At 43.2% G+C, this 18,553-nt stretch overlaps 1 protein-coding gene and 1 long non-coding RNA gene across 3 annotated transcripts; one reads left to right on the top strand and one right to left on the bottom strand.

Annotated features, from left to right (window-relative positions):
* Window positions 1–519: 519 nt before the first annotated feature.
* On the top strand, window positions 520–7,321 carry LOC112843442 (uncharacterized). The gene is made up of 2 exons (XR_003215771.1): window positions 520–843; window positions 7,089–7,321. It is a non-coding gene; the product is annotated as an uncharacterized LOC112843442 (long non-coding RNA).
* Window positions 2,378–17,541, bottom strand: pdcd6ip (programmed cell death 6 interacting protein). Of its 2 annotated transcripts, none has more exons than XM_005478606.4 (18): window positions 17,211–17,541; window positions 14,855–14,909; window positions 14,694–14,763; window positions 13,392–13,519; window positions 12,758–12,911; window positions 11,761–11,861; window positions 9,650–9,781; window positions 9,284–9,506; window positions 9,033–9,156; window positions 7,148–7,325; window positions 5,944–6,055; window positions 5,577–5,746; window positions 4,963–5,211; window positions 4,642–4,776; window positions 4,412–4,506; window positions 4,164–4,299; window positions 3,884–4,074; window positions 2,378–3,409 (listed from the first exon to the last, which is right to left on the bottom strand). In XM_005478606.4, the coding sequence occupies exons 1-18, from the start codon at window positions 17,414–17,416 to the stop codon at window positions 3,214–3,216; spliced, it is 2,655 nt and encodes an 884-aa protein (XP_005478663.1). In that variant the 5' UTR covers window positions 17,417–17,541; the 3' UTR covers window positions 2,378–3,213. The 2 variants fall into 2 exon arrangements, with proteins under 2 accessions (XP_005478663.1, XP_005478664.1); XM_005478607.4 differs by having other exon boundaries at window positions 9,650–9,766.
* Window positions 17,542–18,553: the final 1,012 nt, after the last annotated feature.

The raw sequence follows: 18,553 nt of genomic DNA, 5'->3' as shown, positions 1-18,553 counted from the left end.
GTTTTTAGAAATTGACACCGGTGAGTGAGTGTGAACTCTCGCCTCAGTTTCCTGTTCTTAGCTGACGGGAGCGCGGTGCGTGGGGTGGTCTTGTGCTGCAAGTTGTGATGTGTAGTACCTTCAGAGATGCTCGTCTCCATACCTTGGTTTTGTGTGTGTGTGTGTGTGTGTGTGTATATGTAATCCCAGACACACTCAATCATGTTGAGATCAGGGCTCTGTGGGGCCATACCATTACTTCAGCTACTTCTTGTTCTTCTTTACGCTGAAGATAGTTCTTAATGACTTTGGCTGTATGTTTGAGGTTGTTGTCCTGCTGCAGAATACATTTGGGGCCAATAAACAATCATTTATATTTCTGAAAGTGTTCTTTGTTTACAGCATTTTTCACACGTGCCTAAAACTTTTGCACAGTACTGTATATATTTCTATCTCTAGTTGATAGAAAAGTTCCTGCTTTTTCACTGTCATTTAAATGTTTATCTGGTAATTACTTTGGTGTAGTATAAAAGGACATAAGGCTGGTCTTTATCATATTTTTTTGTACAGTTATAAGCCCAAAAATTATGCCCTCCTTCACATTTTTCAAAGCAGTCCATTGAGGCAGGTTGGAGTCCTTGTTGGGCCTATTTTGGCGCCTGGGCCTTATGTTTGACACCCTTTCCATAAACCCTAGAGATGCTTGTGTGGCAAAATCCCAGTATATCAGCAGCCACGCTCAGAGTCACTTAATTCCTTTTCCTTTCTCATTCTGAAGCTCGGTTTGAACTCCAGCAGGTCGTCTTGTCCGTGCCTTCGTGCCTAAACGCTCCGAGCTGCTGCCGAGTTAAATAATTGATCCTGGTAAGTAGCTGGTTAGTGTACGAGCTTCAGCTCTATATTCCATTATTTTATTAAATGAGCGACTGAAACACTCTTTACATAAACCCTAGGACAAATGAAAAATTGCCCCAGACCCCCCCCGTTTGGGTATCTCTGCGCAGCAATTCCCCTAATCGAGTATTTCTTTGTAATTATCAACATCATAGCCAAAGAAAAGCCTCGATTCAGCCTTATTACCGACAAACACATGGTGAGGAGGAGAGCAAAGCGATGAGAGAGAGAGAGAAGAGTGGGGGGAGTAAGAATAGTGTGAACACCAATATGGCTGAGTGCGGAGTTTGGGAGCCATTAGGCAGAAGGTAATTAATACCTGTCACTGCAGTGCTCTGTTCGCTGCCTTTATTCTGTTTCAGACCAATTAAAATATGACACTCCTCCGGTGGAGAACGCCTTGTTAAAATTAAACGGCAGAGACGCACAGACACCTTTGATAAACACATCCAGAGCTACAATTGGCTTTGGCAGCGGCGGCGGCAGAGCCATGCTGTATAGATATACACACAGAGAGAGAAACATGGCAGTGTGTATGTGTTGTGTCACTTCCAGTAGGAGATGCGAGCTGTTAGATCTGATTAAAACTGTGTTTCCTTGCGAGTCTCACTCCAAAGCGCGAGCGCGCACACTGACGTAATCTTATGAGACGTTTATGAGCCAGGAGATACTGACCGGTGTAGATAACTCACTGCCAGCGATTCGCAGCTCGGACAGCAAGGACAGACGAATGGTAAGCAAAAGCAGATGAGCCAGGGGAGCGAGGAAATGCCAGGTGGTGTACAAAAATAATCATTATTATAAAAAAAAGAAAAAGCTTAAGAGAAAAGCAAAAAATCTGATGATAAGAAGGAAAACAAAGGATGGGAAGAGCACAGAGGGAAAATTAAGTGAAATATGGTGAGGTTTTTTTTAAGAGTTGTGGTGGTAGGAACCCGAGAAGACAGATTAGACAGAAGAGAGGAGAAAATGGAGAGAGAGGTGGAGTGATGGATGTAGGCAGGGGACCAGCAGCTCTCTGCCAACATCTCCATGCATCCTTCCAGACATCACACTGCGCTGCCATCTGCCTCCCTGCCACACACACGCGCGCGTGCGCACACACACGGGGAGGAGATAGGCGAAATCATTAGCGTCTCCTGACACTGAATAAATATCTCGGGATGAAATCTGTCTATGGAGAAATCACCTGCGGGGAAATATGATTGGATGAGATCACGACCTCACTGGAACGTAATTTGCATGTCATCTAAATGGGATCTGCCCCCAGTGCTCGGGGGTCAAAAAGCATCCGATTAGTTGGATGGGACAAGTCAATCTCTGATTGGCTGAAAGAAACAACAACGGCAGGTAAAGTGCTGCTTCACACCCCCTCCTCCCCCTCCCCTGTGAACTGCAGGACTGCCCTCTTCTGGCTGCTTTACAAACCTCCACAGTTTAAGGAGCGGGAAAAAAAAAAATCAATAAATAAAAGACATCCAACACATAAAGACGGACAAATGGCGTCTGGCTGCTGTTGTTTTTAATCTCGAAGGTGATGGATAAAAACAAAAACACAAAGAGCAGGAGTGGCGCACACAGAGTGTCTCGGTTAATCACATACAGAGTCTTATTTATACATATATTTATATAGTAGAGCCATTTCTCCCAATTGTACAGCCTCTTGATTGTAACACGGAAATAAACCCACATTCCCGGGGTGAGAGAGCGAGAGGAAAGAGTGAAAGAGAAACAAAAACAGTCATCTACATTAGAAAACCTACCGGCCATTCGTTTTTCTGGGTTGTTTTTTTTTTTTTATAGATTTATACATTAGAGAAGCATCAGTATTCATTACAAAAATAGCAATATAGTTAATATAGATGCGCTGGGAGGTTTGATTGAGTCAATACAGATGCACAGTCTCCAGCGAGGAAACGAAGAGCCGCTCTGTGCGCCTCGATGAGTGTTGTTACAGCAGTCCACCTCAGTCAAAGAGTCAGTTATCATCGGAAAGAGGTTAAGGGTTTAATTTAATCAACAAAACTTTTAGAAAATGAGTACATAAAAAAAAAAAGAGGAGGAGGAGGTGTTAGTGCACTGATGAAAGCTGAAACAGTTTCAGGGAAAAGTGCTGCCAGGATCCAGAAAAACATGAGCTTAACAAAAAGAAAGATGAGTTACAGAAAAGTGTTAAAGGCTTTTCAGCAGCTCCACCTTCACACAGCCGCTGTCAGGAGGAGAAAACAAAGTGTAAGACGAGCGGAGGAGCCCATGGGATTGAAGTGTTATTGCTGGGGATGTTTTTTTTTTTTTAAATTTGGTGTTAACATGTGAGGAATACAGGGATGAGGAGGCGAGTTATTGCTGAGGGTAGTAGGGCTGTTGCTGAGGGGGTTGTTGGGGGTAGCCTGGGTAGGGCTGTCCTGCTGGAGCAGTTCCTGGGTATCCTCCCTGACCCGGAGTCTGGTAGGGCATGTAGGGCATGTTGGGCATGTTGGGCATGTTGTACTGGCCATAAGCATAAGGATTGTAGCCCATAGGCATCTGGTAGTACCTGCAGGGAAAAGACAAGAGACGAGACAAACTTGTATAATCAAAACACTTCAGAGTCAAAGGTTGCAGACTGCATTTAAAAGTTATCGTGAAGCAACTAACGCCCTCTCCTAGCATCAGTATACAGAGCTAGAACGGAGTTTGGGTTTAATGGCATTTGCAGCTGTTAAAATTAAAGACCATCTATAGATTTTTAATTGCTCCGTGTTTACTGAGAAGATATTTCATGTACTTTATCTTCAACCTGTAGCTGCAGCTTTTCATCTTTTTTTTTTCTCAAATTATTTGCTTCACTGAAGCCAGAAATCTGTTCCTGCCACATTTTTCTTCTTATAAAAAGTAGCAGCAGAGACTCTCCGACCAATGAGAATGCGAGCCGGTCGACCTGCAGCAGTTTGTCACTTTAGGGACCAAATGAGGTGCTCAGATCTGAGAAATCCACTGAAAAAAAGAGAGGACAGATTTGAAAACTGACCCAGGGTAGCCTTGGTAGGTGGGGTAAGGTGGTCCCTGGGCCTGGGGTGCCATGGGTGGTGGGTTGTTAGTGGGAGCGGCGGCAGGTTGTGAGCTGGCGGGTGTGGTGGAGGCTGCCTGAGGGGTCACGCTTGGTGGAGGTGGCCTGGCTGGGGGCTGGGGCTTTGACTCGGGTTGTTGAGGCTGCACAGGCTGGAAGACGTAAAGGGAGAGAACAGAAAGATGAGCACACGACCGATAGATGTTGATAATATTCAGTGTTGGGCTGAGTTTCCGCTTACAAAGACGGTTCTTGGTGCAGGGGTCGGACCAGGAGCCGGGGCGGCGGGGCCGGAGGGGGCAGCGGGAGTGCTCTGATAGGCGGGAACGTTGAAGGTTGGAGCGCTGGGCTCTCGAGCGATGCTCTGCTGCAGGTCCCTGAGAGCAAAAATCAAACATCACAAACGGCAAATAAAACAGAACCCAATGCACCACCTGCAAAAACAGTCTTCCTTCGCAGCCAGCTTGGAATGACCGCGCGGATACGTACTTGAGGAGTTCATCGCGCTCCGTCTTGCGGGCAAAAACGATGTCGCTGCATTTGTTCTGGAACTTGAGCAGGATTTCTGTCAGGTCGTTGTAGAACTGAGCGGGGAGAAAGAAAAAAAACGGGGACAAAAATAACTAACCCGGTTTGGGACGCACAAAAGTAGAGCACATCTGACAAAAGATATGCATCGCTGCGGCACGGCTGGTCCCGTTGTTCTGCTGAGCACGTACCTTGGTGCCCTCGCGCAGGTTGTTGCTGATCTCCATGTAGCTGTCGTGGGCCGAGGCCAGCTTCTTGAGGACCTCCTCCCTCTGGTTGGAGTCTGCATTGGACTGCTTCAGGCTGCTGAACTCCTGGTGGGATGTCTGGAAGCAGATCGCAGGTCGAGAGGACGGTTAACCTCCGACTCTTTTTATTATGTATGCACTTTATGTCCATCTATGCGTTCTTTTAATCTGATACAGTTAAAGCGTCATTCCTGTGAGGGAATTCTGACCCAATTTAATAAACACATTTAAAAGCCACACGCTTCCCACCAAAGCCGCCTGTACCTGAACTTTTCCCAGCAGCTCTTCCTGTGTGCGGAGGCTGGCCTGCACTCTCTGGTTGTAGCTGCCGTACAGCTGGTCGAGCTGGCCCAGCGACAGCTGCTCCTCATTGATGGCTCCATCCTGAGCCAGCGCCGTCAGGAAGGTGATGGACATGTCAAAGGTCACGGCCTTGATCTCTCCCTCCATAGTCTCCCTCTCTTTCTTTACCTCCTCCAGCTGAGCGAGCAGAGAGCGCAGCACGTTCACTACCTACAGGGGAAGGTAGACAGATATGACTTTTCCACAGTCCGACATTAACCCCCGACCTCTCACCCTCGTTACAGTGAGTGCAGCAGCTGGAGAGGGGTGCACTTCTTTCAGTTCTGCTTGCTTAGTTCTTTGAGCTCCCCAGTGAAACACAGTGCAGTATCAGCAAAAAAAAAAAAAGAAAAAGAAAAAGGGAGGTAGTGAGGGGAGGAGGGAAAGGGCCATAAGGAACACAATGTCCACCGGGGATTTCTGTGCAGCAGGAGTCGACGTTTATGGGACACACACATTTAAAAAAAAAAAAAAAAAAAAAAGCACATTCCTATTATCTGAGCTCACAAACAAAGACGTAAAGATGTCAGACAGACCTCGCTGCCCTGTAGTGTCTTGGTTGGGTTGGCAGAGGGGATGGCGGCGTTGAGCTCGTTCTCTGGTTTACACAGCAGGGCGATCATGGCACAGTGGGTGCTGTAGCGGTCCCTCACCACCTGGTCGGCCTGCACTGCCTTGTCCAAGATGTTGCGGAAGTTAGCGCCCTCTGTGTAGGGAGAGGATTAGAGGGAATAAGAGAGTTTTTCCCAGCGCAAAGACTTGCACGACAAGTTGGTGTCCGATAAATTAGGAATTTCCTGTCGTTTTTTTGCAGCGCTCTCAGTGTGTAATGGCCCCAATAAATAAAAACAAGAAAACCCCAACACCAACAACAAATGAGAGCAACATTCTTCCTTGGCGTACCGGTTCGAAGAGGCTTGTAGAGGTCTCCAGAGGGAGTTCTGCTCCAGCGCTGGCTGAACTTGGTCCTCAGCTCATTGTCGGTCGTCTCTTCATCGTCCAGCATCTTCAGAGACTAAAGGACGAAAACACAAAGATGCTGAGAGGACAAAAACACCACTGATACACATCGATTAGCACAAAAGTGCTGTACATCTAAAATAATCAGAGGACATAACACCAGCACAAGATGACAGAGTTTAAAGACACATAAAATGAGGAAACCCGAGTAAGAAACGATACAAAAAAGTAATCAGAACTGATTCTGAAGGTGGGTTTTCAAACGGGTTTGAATATGTATCATGTTGGGGAGGTCCTGATGACACATGAGGAATCTGTTAGACTATTTGGATATTCTTATTATTGTTATTATAATGTCAGGATACGGGAAAATTGCTTATACAGCTGGTGAGCTCGTGTCATTGTGGCATGTATTTTTTAGAAACTGCCACACTTGAGACACACGAAGCAGCGATTATTACATCAGTGATTATAAACTTTGCTCGTCCATATCTGTCTGCCTCATGTACTTTTTAATGATCACTCAACATGCATGTTAAATAAAAAAACTGAAATTGGAGTTTAATTAAAAATAAAAACTCAATATATAAAAAATTAAAATCTCAAATAATAGTCGTTTTTTTGGCGAGCTCAATTGTATTTTTTCTTTTTTTTTGCCTCCTTTTAGTCTCATTAATGACTACTTTTTAGGAAAATTAGGGCATTTCGGTTTGGACTTTTCAACTCTGCCAACAAACTTGGAGGCAGATTGTGCTTTATGTTTTCCCTCCCATCTGTTTATTTGTTTGTCAGCATGATGTTTAAAAAATGGGTTGGCTGAAGCCGGTGGACAGACAGTCCTTGGCCCAACGATCAGTGGATTAGATTCCTGTGATGATGCGGATCTGGGATTTCCGCCATTAGGAACGATTAAGAGTTTTTTTAGCATTAATACGCTCTTCTGGTAATAATGGTGGTAGAAAACTCCAACATTCGCGGCGTCCAAGCCAGGATTCATATGCTACGTTTTCAAGAAAGCAAAGCCATATGACGAACAAGCTGTTTGCAGCCTGTTGTTCTAAAAGCGGCTTCTTTGCTTTGTTAAACAGATTTTGGGGTCGCGGCAAGCAGGAAGGTCAGAGGGCACGTGTCTGCTCGCGTCACCGACCTCATCCAGGATCTCTCTGTTGCGGGTCAACAGCTCGGGCAGGTCTTTGATGAGCTGCTCGATGCTCTGCAGTCCTCCGTGCTGCACGACGTTCCTGGCCTTCTCAGCAATGGATTGTGGGATGGAGTCTCCTGACAGATCCTCCAGAGCAGCTGGCAGGTTTAGAGACGCCAACACCCTGATGGAGAAACGCATCATCTGTCAGTTATTACGGCTGCTTGAACATTAATTTGTAGCTCGTCAGCACGGAGCTCATTAAAAACAGCTTTTACAAAGTTTACTTGGAGAAAATGAGTTAAAGTAAATATTTTCATTTTACTGCTTTAATTTAATGACAATGCACTCATGTTGACGTCGTTGGCTCAAATTTCTAATAAAGATCTTCAAACGATGTGCTGAGAGCGCCGCACTGACGACACGAGTGCTTTTATCGACACATTAATGGTACCTGATGCTCCCTCATGTTATGAATTATTAAATTTATTTACAGAAGCACTTACTGACATGTTAACAGGAAGACACGGATCGCTCAGTGGTTTACACAAACAGCAACTCATATGAGAGTTTCCACATAAACTCGGAACAATCCAGAGAAACTCCAAGAAATACTCCTGCATCAGGACACATGATCGCCACTGCTTCTCCAAAATACTGCTCTATTCTCACATGGACCTGATGTGATGTCATGCAAACTTTGTACCAGAGAGACACGACATAAATGGAAATTTATGAATCTTCACCATCTTCAACACACGAGCCAATCGTGTCGTCGCACTCACTGATTCATATGACAGTTGAAGCATGTGGTTTCCTTGTCGTGGCAGTAGTTTGTAGGCCGCCTTCTTTCGGGTGCTCCCTTTAGTTGTCGCCACTGCCTCAACCTCACCCATTCCCAGCATCCTCCTCTGTTCTCCTTCACTACATCCATGAACCTCCTCTGTGGTCTTCCTCTTCTCTTTCTGCCTGGCTTTGACTTTGTCTCAGATCTTGCTCAGTCTCAGCATCTCCAGCTCAGCCTCCTGTCTTTTTGTTAGCACCACTGTCTCTAAACCGTACATCGTGTACTATCCTGTAAACGTTTCCTTTCGCTGTGTGTAGTAAAGATGTAGGCAAGTGTATTTTTTTACACACCCATAACATGAATTAGGATTTCTTATGGTGCTCTGGTGGATAGGGGAAAGGCACGTATGGAGGTAGTGCCTCACAGCAAGAAGATCCAGGGTCCTCTCGCCCTATGGTAGCTGAGATACGCTCCAGCAGCCCTGACTTGGATAAGCGGAAGAAAATGAATGGCTGGCTCTGATTGGAGAAGCCACGTTGATCACGCTGCAGAAGCCATAACGGATGTGTCTTTTCTTTTTTTGCTTGTTTTGTGTGCGCAGTAAAAGTTACTTATGGGGAAAAAAGACCAGCTTCACCCGTGAGTCTGTATATGCAGTTTTCAATGAAAACCAGAACATCAACATAATAGCTCATCCGGCTCATCCTATGATCCATCACAGTTCACAGGTTCATGTATTAAAGTGCAGAAAGAAAGTGCACAAACTAATAAGAATTCAAATCCACTGAGCAGTCACCGAGGCTCACAGTCAGTCATATCTAGGACAAATTCAATCTCATTCACTCGAATCTTACCAATACTCCAGGAGGAGCAGCAATTCCTATGAGCAACTCTCATATTTCATTTAGATGGAGGCTTTAAAATTACTGCCACAATCATTGCCCCAAAGTGAAGAGGCTTTCTTTATTATCATAAACCTTGTTTGCAGTAGCAAACTGGCTGATAATTCAGGTTCTCGCATAAAGCCCCACTTGTGACGGCGGAGAATCGCTCAGAGCTGGAAATCATGTGTGGATATAGCTTTACAGACAGAGCACAGCATACCCGTTGCAGAGATTAGTCGCCTCCCTCATGGTTCCCACCAGTCTGTTAACGGTCTCGGCCTTCCTCTGGCTGTAAATGCTCATGGACTGCTGCACGGCCATTGGAACCATCTTCTCAAACAAGTCTGAATTGAAAAGATCAAGACAAGCAAATAGTTAGGAAAAAAATCAGTTTCCAGATCATATAAAGTGTCAGCTGAGCATCATTCTCCAGAGAATTTTCAACAGTGGGGGCGTGTCCGCGGTCCATACCTGAAAATTTCTGACTGAGTGGGGGTGTGATGGCGGTTGGTTTGACCAGTGCTGCTTTGCCGATGTGCTCGAGGTCTTTGACTTCGGGCACCCGGTCGTGGTAGATAAAGTCGTTGTCTTTCTTAGCTGCTGTGAGGCATCGGTTGATCTTGTCTGTCAGATCCTTAACGCTCACGTACTCGTCGTAACGAGATGCCACAGTCTTAACCAGCTCTGCTGCGTGCTGGATTGATCAAATAATGGAGGAAAAGTTGTGGAGAAGCTTTTTTTTTTTTTTTTTTTTTTTTTTTTTTTTAAATATACAACGTATTTTTTCCTTTTTTTTTTTCTTTTAAAGGGCTGTAAAGCGAGGGGAAATCTGTGTACCTGCAGACGAGCAATCTCCTCCCCGAACCTCTTCTTCTGCTTGGCCAGGACGCTCTGATGCAGCTCGGCGTTGGCTTGCATGATGCAGTGCTTAGCCGCCAGCACCGGAAGCACTTCCTGAAAATAAAAATACTGACCAGGGAGCGGCAACCACAGAGCAACACGCAGGCATGCAGACATATATAAAAACACACGCACATACACGCACAGCGGCAACGTAAACCATAAGATGGCAGACGCACATCAGCGAGGTAAAAAAAAATCAAATTAAATGAATACAAAAATAAATAAAAATCACATCACAGAAGCCAGTGACAGAGAGGCACGTGCAAACACAACACAAGCGCGCACGCACAGACACACCCAGGGCAAACGCCAGCACCACGGCGAGGGATGCAGAAAGAAAGGAAGACAACGAGAGAGAAAAACAGAACAGGCCATGAGTGTTTTAACCTTCCAGAAAAAGTTGCTTCATCAAACATCCCCAAACCAGGTGTGTGTGTGTGTGTGTGTGTGTGTGTGTGTGTGTGTGTGTGTGTGTGTGTGTGTGTGTGAGGAAGGTGGTATGAAAACAAAATGATACATTATCTTAAACAGTTAGCCTGAAATCAAGCTGGACCATTAAAACCGAGAATGGGTCCACTGTCCAGCCTTTTATTTTATTTATTTATTTATTTTTTATTATTACCTGGTAAGTTTTCACACTTTTAGGTTTGTTTGTTTGTTTACATCTGCATTACAGCTTCTAGTACTAATATGTACTGAGGCAACTGAGGAAAAGAGTTAAGTCAACTTCCTCCTGATTGGCTGCCCCTTGCAAACAGAAGGTTTGATCAGCAGGTGACAGCTGTGCTCACACATTAAGCATGACTGAGCTGTCTGAATCCTGAATCATGTCCTCATTTTTCAAATCTCTGGCCATGTTTAATATGAGTGTTACGGCTCAGCGGGGTCTGCAGTGATTTTCCTCCAGTAGGCGTTTTCTCCTCTCGCGTACTTTAGGTACTGACCTTGGCAGCTGGCCACAGTCAGCAATTAGGACAGGTAGGTCAGGGAGGGGAGCACAGTTGTCCTTGCAGTGCAGTGACTTTGTGTTTTAGCTCAGAGGGAGAGGAAGGTGTGTCTTTTTTCTTTTTAACTTACTGTTTTGTTATGTTCTTTCTTTCATGGTGTCTTGGCTCGTCTGTCTCTTAGTTTAATTAATAATAAAAAACCTTTATCCTGCTCCTTTTTCCCCCCTAACCCAGAACCTTTCTCCCCTCCCCATATCCTCTGGACTTTTAGGTGAACATAACAATGAGGACAAACTGCTGTAACAGCAGATATGAAGCTACTTTCTCGTCACACAGAGACATCTAAAGATTTTTATTTATCAACAATACAATACGGAGAAAAAAAAAATCTCAGCAGAAGCTGAAAGCAAGTCTCGTTTTATACAATTAACTAATGAAATATTCATAGATTATATTTTTGTTGGCTGACAAGTTGATAAATCTTTTCAGCTTTAAGGTGTGTAGATGAAGAAATTTGTGTTTTAGTGTAAGACAAAATATTTTTAATGAGCTATAATTTACATTTGTACAGTTTCTATCACACATCATCATTTCCAGTATGTCACAGCTGTTAAATTTAGACATGGGGAAATTCCCACTTTAAAAAACTTCAGTTATAATAGCTGCTTTTTTCTCCATTTTGATCTGCGTAACTCCAAAATATTAAACGTGCAGCGTGGACCTTTGTTAGTGTGTGTTTCTATGTGTGGTGTAAGTAACTACTTTAAGATGTCCTTGATTAAACGGAGAGAAACCAATCAGGAAGAACACAGGTCAATATGTAGCTGAGTATTAATCAACCAGTCGCAGTGAAAACAGGATGGAAACAGAAAAATGAGAAGACAAAGGGTGTGATTGGGACAGTCCCACAACCCGAGTCTATTTCCCACATAAACACAAAACGATACACACAACCAGACACACTCCAAACCATTAAGAGTCCACGCTTTGCATGTCTGCACCCCACCGAGCACATGGCTGACTGTGGATGTGTGGGTTTCCATCTCGTGGTTAATGTGTAACTTTGTGTGTGTGCGCGTGTTTGTGTTCTTCATATACCTTGGGGAGGTTGTCCTTATACTGGCACTGCTTGAAGGCGTCTCCGTAGAAGTCTGCCGCCTGATTGGCCAGCTTAGCGATGACAGCGTCTTTCATCTTATCTACATGGTGAACAAGAGCCTTTTAAAATGATGCACCAGGCAAAGACAAACACATGAAAAGACTCCAGATAAGAAGCTGCTTTACTCAAACTCACACATTAACCCTCGAACACTAACGCTGGGTAGTCTGGCAGTCCCAGGAAAGGATGGACCATAGAACAAATTCCCACTTCCATTATTTTAAGATTTTTTTTTTTTTTTAATTATCACCAAATTCTGCACCAATTTTAGAAAGTTGGAGTGCGCTTGTGATGCTTTTTTCCATTTTATGAGATTTACTTTAACATAATTTGATGGGAAGTATTTTTTATCGGTATATCCAGTAAAATAGACCCAACATTATTGATAGTGATACAAAACTGGTTGGTTGCTTTGGTCAAACTCCAAACTGGTTCTCTGAGTGGTTTTCAGAGCTGACTGCTTCCACTGCATTAAAACATCACAGCAATCTACAACAAAATTACACAACTTCTCAGCAGATGAGTTTTTGTTTTTTATATAAGAACCTATTTTATAATGTAATCTTCAAAACTCCAACACACAAACTGTGCAGACAGAATGGGGACAGAAGCTGAGTGTAGCTGGGACCTAAACTGCTCCCATCAGCACTCGAAATTAATCTTGAGAGCAAAAAAAAAAAGCTGCTTAAGTGGGTAATTAAAGATGATATATAATTAATTAAAGTACAATACCTCATTTTATTTGTAACATAAACTTTTGTGAAAATGTTAACTTGCAAGATGGCCCACGGAGCAAAACTCTTAAGCAGTAGTAGAAGCATTATGCACTTTTTAAAAGTATTCAAAGGGGATAAAAATAGAGTCTGTGTTTTAAATAAATGATAACCAAAATCGCTGAAAGGCTTAGTCATGTCTTTAGGGTCAGGGCTTTGGTACCTGAAGTGGCTTTAAGAAAGAAGACCTCCTGGGCCTGGGCCAGCATGATGAGGCTCAGGGTGCCTACAGTCTCAGGGGAGATGTCCATGGTAGGCTCCCTGTTCAGAGCAGACAGCACTGTGTCCTTGATGTGGCCAAACGCCCCGCTGGCCAGCTGCAGGAAGACACGAAGAGGAAAAAAATTAATCCAATCCAACACTAAAAGAAGATTTTTCCCCAAAACAGAGCTAACTGTGGCGTTCAGCCAGCTCCACGGGCCTCAAATGCATCAACAGAGTGCAGGAGATCACATCAGGTCACATGTTTGATAAGAGCGTCACATGTTAGAAAAGGAAAAAAAATACAAATAAAAATTTGTAAGTCCCGCCTGCTTCTGTCACACTCAGGTCTCGAGCCTAGAGTGAAACATGTCAGATTTGCATTTTGTTTGCTTGTTTGGTTAAACACTCTGCAGGCCTACTCTTTCTGAGGGCGCTTCCATTTCTGAAGCTTGACATCCTTCTGGGCAAGCAGGTCAATGCAAATATTTACTATCATCTCAGAGAAAGTCAGGCTGACTAACTAAATAACTAAATATCATCTGAGTTTTAACAGTGATAGTATACTGTATGTTACTGTATGGTAGTACACCCACCTGATAGTATTTGGCAGAGGTCTTCAGTCCCTCGTCATTGTCCAGATTCTGCTCTGAGGCGATCTGACTGGCCAGAGCTGCCACATTGAACAACACACACGTCTTCTCATAGCCCAAACTGGCCAGAGCTGCAACACAAAAGCACGAGCACGAAATTTCAAAAGTTCTAGATCAACATCCTTTTATTTGATTTATGTCTATAAATTTTTATCTTCAACATGTCAAACCGTGTTTGTTCTTTGAATTATTGTGATTTAGTCACAGTGCAAATAGATAAATAGTCATTTACAGTAAGTTTGTAAATTATTAAACTTCTGATAAAAACACTGCTACGTTTATAACAAACTGCTGATTGATCACAGTCACATGACGTTATCGCCACAAGCTTTAAGTGGCCAGCATCTCAAAGAGGGAAAATCTGATTGGTCAGGTCGCACCCCTAGGTGTGTGTAGCTGCACTGAGCTGGGGATTTCCCATCCCAGCTGAGAGGTTTGCTCATTACATAATTCTGAGAGATATTTAGAGACAGCGAAGTTGAGATAACAAACACTGGAAATATTGGAAAGTCCAGATTGTTTGTGACTACGTCACTGCTTTTGTTTTTGTCAGGATTCTCTGTCTCTTCTTGCGCTGCATGGGTGAGAAAACTCACAGAGACGACAGAGTGACATCAGTTTTTTTCCCCTGAATATTGTTTCAGTTTGTTGAAACAGCTGTTTGCATGGATTTACACAAACAAGCATTTCAACCTCTTAACATCAACATTTTCATTCCTCCAGATTAACGGAAACAGAAACAATCCAATGGTTGAGAACTCCAGCTGATCAATATGACGTGATGTTAGTTCAATAAAGACAAATTTATTGTTTTTTCTTATGGGGCCTAATTTAGTAAATACATTTCACATGGCCTTGATGAACTTTAAAGTAACTGTGTGTGCATGTAATTTCCCGTTGCTCTGCTACACAAGAAACACATGTGAGCACCACATACTTCTTTATGAAATCTTTCTAACTCCATATGACATCTTGTTGGGCCTGTTTCGTATGTGCATTGAATTAAAAAGAATTGTTTCTCACTGGGTGTGTTTCATGTCTGTGTATGTGAAAGAAAGATGAAAACGCAAAGAGACAGGAGGAATAAAAGACAGAACAACAATTACGTACCTGAGGGGCAGAGTTTTAAATTTACAGGAACTATTGTGATATCATTTCCTCCTTTTACAGCCAACTGTTATACACACAATGACATGCACATGTTCTTGCGGAGGTAAAAATACATATTAGAAAAGCCAAACTTACCGAGCTTGACGGAGCCGCCAAACAGAGATCCTTTATCAAAGGCATCCTTCCATGTGAAGGTTAAGCAGAGCTGAAGAAACAGGAAGAGGCTTTGTGTTTAAGTGCTTCGGCTCAGTAACTAACACACATGTGTGTTAGTGTGCTGCAGCTCAATCATTTACCTGGTTTTCAGAAAAGGGAAACTTGGGCTCGACGGCACACAGCTGATCATAATATCTGCGGAGAGAGACGAAACACCACAGATTGAAACTTTGCTTTTGTTTGTATCTAAATCCAGAAATAACATTCCTCTAAAAATTACTCAGTGACTTCATTTCATGGTAAGTTAGGAAAAAAGTAATGAAGAAGCTTTGAAACATAATTGAAATGAATCAGCTGTATAGAGGTAGTGAATGTTATGACATCTGTGGTGTGAGGAAGCTCAGCCATTTCAGAGTCATCTGACAATGACTCAGGAAACAACATCACACACACACACACACACACACGCACATACACACACACCTCGGCTCTTTGTCCTATTAGTATCAGCACCTGTGATGTGTGAGCGATCTATAATTAGGTATGACATCAGGGAATCCCTTTTACCGATCCTTCAACATTTCTCTCCTGAACTCAAAACACATCAGTAAACACACACTGGCATTTACAACAGAACAAACTGCATACAAAGGTTGTTTCCTATTCTCTCTCTCCCTCTGTCTCTCACTCACTCTCACTCACACACACACACACACACCTGAGCAGCAGAAAGGTGAGCCGAGGCGTGCCACCTGGTTAGCTCAAGAGAGAAAGAAAGGTTTCTACGCAAACAATGGTCACCATAGTGACACAATGCTAACATTCAGTGATGGCGGCTTATTTGGTTTCGGCATGCTTCCGATCGGTCCTGAGCAGACTGCTACTAACCCACAGAACCCACAACACACACAAAAGTCAGTGAGTTAGTTTAACCAACAGATTATAATAGTAATCTTTTCAGACAGAACTATTTCTAAACTGGCTTCGATCAATATTTCCCTCAGAAAAACCAAGAAAACAAAAGAGCATAAACTAGCGCTCGCACAATAAGCACATTTGTTCACATGTCTTTAGAGGGGGAGGACAGATAAAAAAATAACTGGGCTGACTTTTGATCAATTATTCTGAGTTAGTAAATAAATAAATAAACAAACAAACAGATACAAAATTTCAATGTACCTACTTAACAACAAAAGCTCTGGGTCATGAATTTGCATACCTGGATACTGACTTGTGTAATGTGAGCAGACTCTCTGCATTAAATAAGTCATGAGTCACATTAAAAAGGACAGAGTCCGTACCTGTATGGCACCCAGGAATAAAAACAGGCCTGTTCAAGATATATTCATCGCAAAGGAAAGACTACACTGAAACTCACCCACTAACATACTTTTGTCCCCTTATTTTGGAAGTTAACTTTAATCTCAGTGGTCATAAGGACACAAAGGCTGCAGGTATATAATAACCAGTCAAGTCAAACAAAAGTCACAAATGTTAAGCTGATTTTGTCCCCAAAACTTAAGTTTATAAACACATTTTCCCCCTCTCCCTGGAAGATCTAATCCCCCCACAGCCTGGGGTTCAGGATTATCTGAGTGCCACATCTCTCTCATCCCTCATGAGCGCCATGCCTCATTTAACAATTATAAGTAAGTGTAGTTACACGGGAGGAAAGGCATCAGTTAACAACATAGAGCTGACAAGGACACAGAGGGACTTTGTGTCACAAAAATATATCACATCTATCCTACCAACTTCCTCTATGCAAAGCAGTTGACACAGTGACACCATTTATGCTCAACTTTATTGAGGTCTCAGTGGCATCAGCAACTTCTGGCTGACAGGAAAAGGCACGGTCTGGACTCTCTTTTTGTTTTTGCATCTGTAGATGAGCAGACACACACTGAGGCTGTTCTCACCAACACAGCCTCTGTTAGTGCTGACAAACGCGTAAAAACTGCCAGTTAGACGTGATTAAGCTGCATTTTGCTATTGCTAACACTCACACTGAAGGGGCTTCCTTCTTTAGGCTTTTGCGACTGGTGTCTGTGTTTTAAGTATAAGTTTGTTTCTTACAACTCAGGTTCGTTTCACACTGAGAAAGTTCAAATTCAGTGTTTAAGCTAAATCTACACAAGGTATAGTTTTCTTTAAGCCACTTTAGCGTAAAGGCCATAGCTGTAAGTGTGAACCAGCTCGGCTTTCCATGCCCAATTTACCCTCACAAGCAGTTGACAGTTCGGTTAAACCAGCCATCACATCCCGCTTGTATTCCCCCCGCAGGGAAACTTGGCAGGAGCAACAAATGACTCAGTTATTTCCCAGAGAGCGTCCTCCTAGCATCTTAGCTCGGTGTTAGCAGCTCAAAGCTAACCCCGCTGGGTGCGGCGATGGCCGAGCTAAATCAGCGCCACAGACGAGACAGCCCTCCGAACAGTTGGTGTTAGTTACACAGCAGCCGGTTCAGGTGTTATGAAACAGTGTTTTGTTTTTTACCTGAGTAAAATCTCCAGGGAGCTCTCGTGTTTGTCTAGCGGCCTTCCCAGCGCGCTCTTGCGGAGCTTATTGAGCTCCTCCACGGCGCGGAGATACTCTCCCTGATCCTCGCTCGCCGGGTACGTAGACGTTACGAATTTCGACAGCGGTTTCACCAGATCCACTTCGGACGATTTTTTCAACGGGACTGAAATAAACGTCGCCATTTCGGCCCGTGAAAGCGCTTTATTAAATCAGAAAAAAAACAGATGGGGAACAGCGAGCCAGGGACACAAACAAGAGCGACCTAACCACTTCCTGGATTCTGACAGGCGACGTCAATTACGTAATGGGAAGCGGCGAGGCGCACCGCGCAGACTCAGTGTCGCTTTACTGAGAAATGAGCAAATGGAAAGAGAAGGAGCTTTGATCTTTTTTTTTTTTTTTTCCATGATTGAACTCCGCCAAAACCTGGAGTTAATCAGGTGTTAATTGCTGACCTATAATCTACTAAAGATATCTGAAACTTGAAAGACATCACGTCACTGTCACGAGGTAGAAGCTGCAATCAGGTTTTTTTTTGTTTATGTTTTTTCCAGTTTCCCTTATATGTATCTTTATATATACAGATAATATAAAATCTTATTTGGCAAAAAGAAAAAACTTCAAGCGAGATCTGGCCAAGAAAACAACAGAAACTGAAACAACTATAACATAACAGTTCTAAAAATATACCATAAGTGGCCAAAGAGGATTAGATTCATTACAATGTAGAACACAGAGTAGGTACAATGAAGCAGAGTCATAAGAATATTTACAAAACAGGTAATTTCTTTATTTTATATACACCTCCACTGTAAGTCCTGTTGACTACAGCTTATTTAGCAAAATAAACAAGGATATTGGACATTTCACAAATTGTATACAAACACTGGTTGTTCAGCTTGCTTCTGCAAGGCAAGCTGAACAACACCAAAGGCCCTAAAAGACCACAGAAGAAAGCTAAACTGGATGATGGCAGAATACGTTTTTGGTTAAGATAAACAACTCTGCAACATCTGCACCAAGAGCAAGGAAACAGACGTATCATTATCAAAATCTGCGTTCAGAAAAAAGCTTCTGAATGTGAAAACAGAGGTGTGTACAAGGAGGTGTAAACCGCAGGGTACAATCAAGAACAGGAAGGCCAGATCACACTTAACCGGAATACACCTAAGAGAGCCTGCACAGTCCTAGAAATAAATTAAATAAAACCAGCGTGAACTTGAACCACAATGATGAGGAGAGAAAATATAGAGAAGGAAGGATCCGATTCACCTGATCTCAACCCTAAAACCTTTGGGTTACTGAAGATAAAACCGAAA

The sequence above is a fragment of the Oreochromis niloticus genome, linkage group LG22 (genome assembly GCF_001858045.2).
Source record: "Oreochromis niloticus isolate F11D_XX linkage group LG22, O_niloticus_UMD_NMBU, whole genome shotgun sequence".
Classification (NCBI taxonomy): Eukaryota; Metazoa; Chordata; class Actinopteri; order Cichliformes; family Cichlidae; genus Oreochromis; species Oreochromis niloticus.
This window is presented reverse-complemented; position numbering and strand designations above follow the sequence as displayed.

Bases quoted from the DNA above. Each gene is read 5' to 3' on its own strand.
- pdcd6ip (XM_005478606.4), bottom strand. From the start codon at position 17,416: ATGGCGACGTTTATTTCAGTCCCGTTGAAAAAATCGTCCGAAGTGGAT. The intron at 14,910-17,210 runs GTAAAAAACAAA...CTCTCTCCGCAG, and splicing joins TCCCTGGAGATTTTACTCAG to ATATTATGATCAGCTGTGTG. The intron at 9,507-9,649 runs GTACACAGATTT...TGATCAATCCAG, and splicing joins AGGAGATTGCTCGTCTGCAG to CACGCAGCAGAGCTGGTTAA.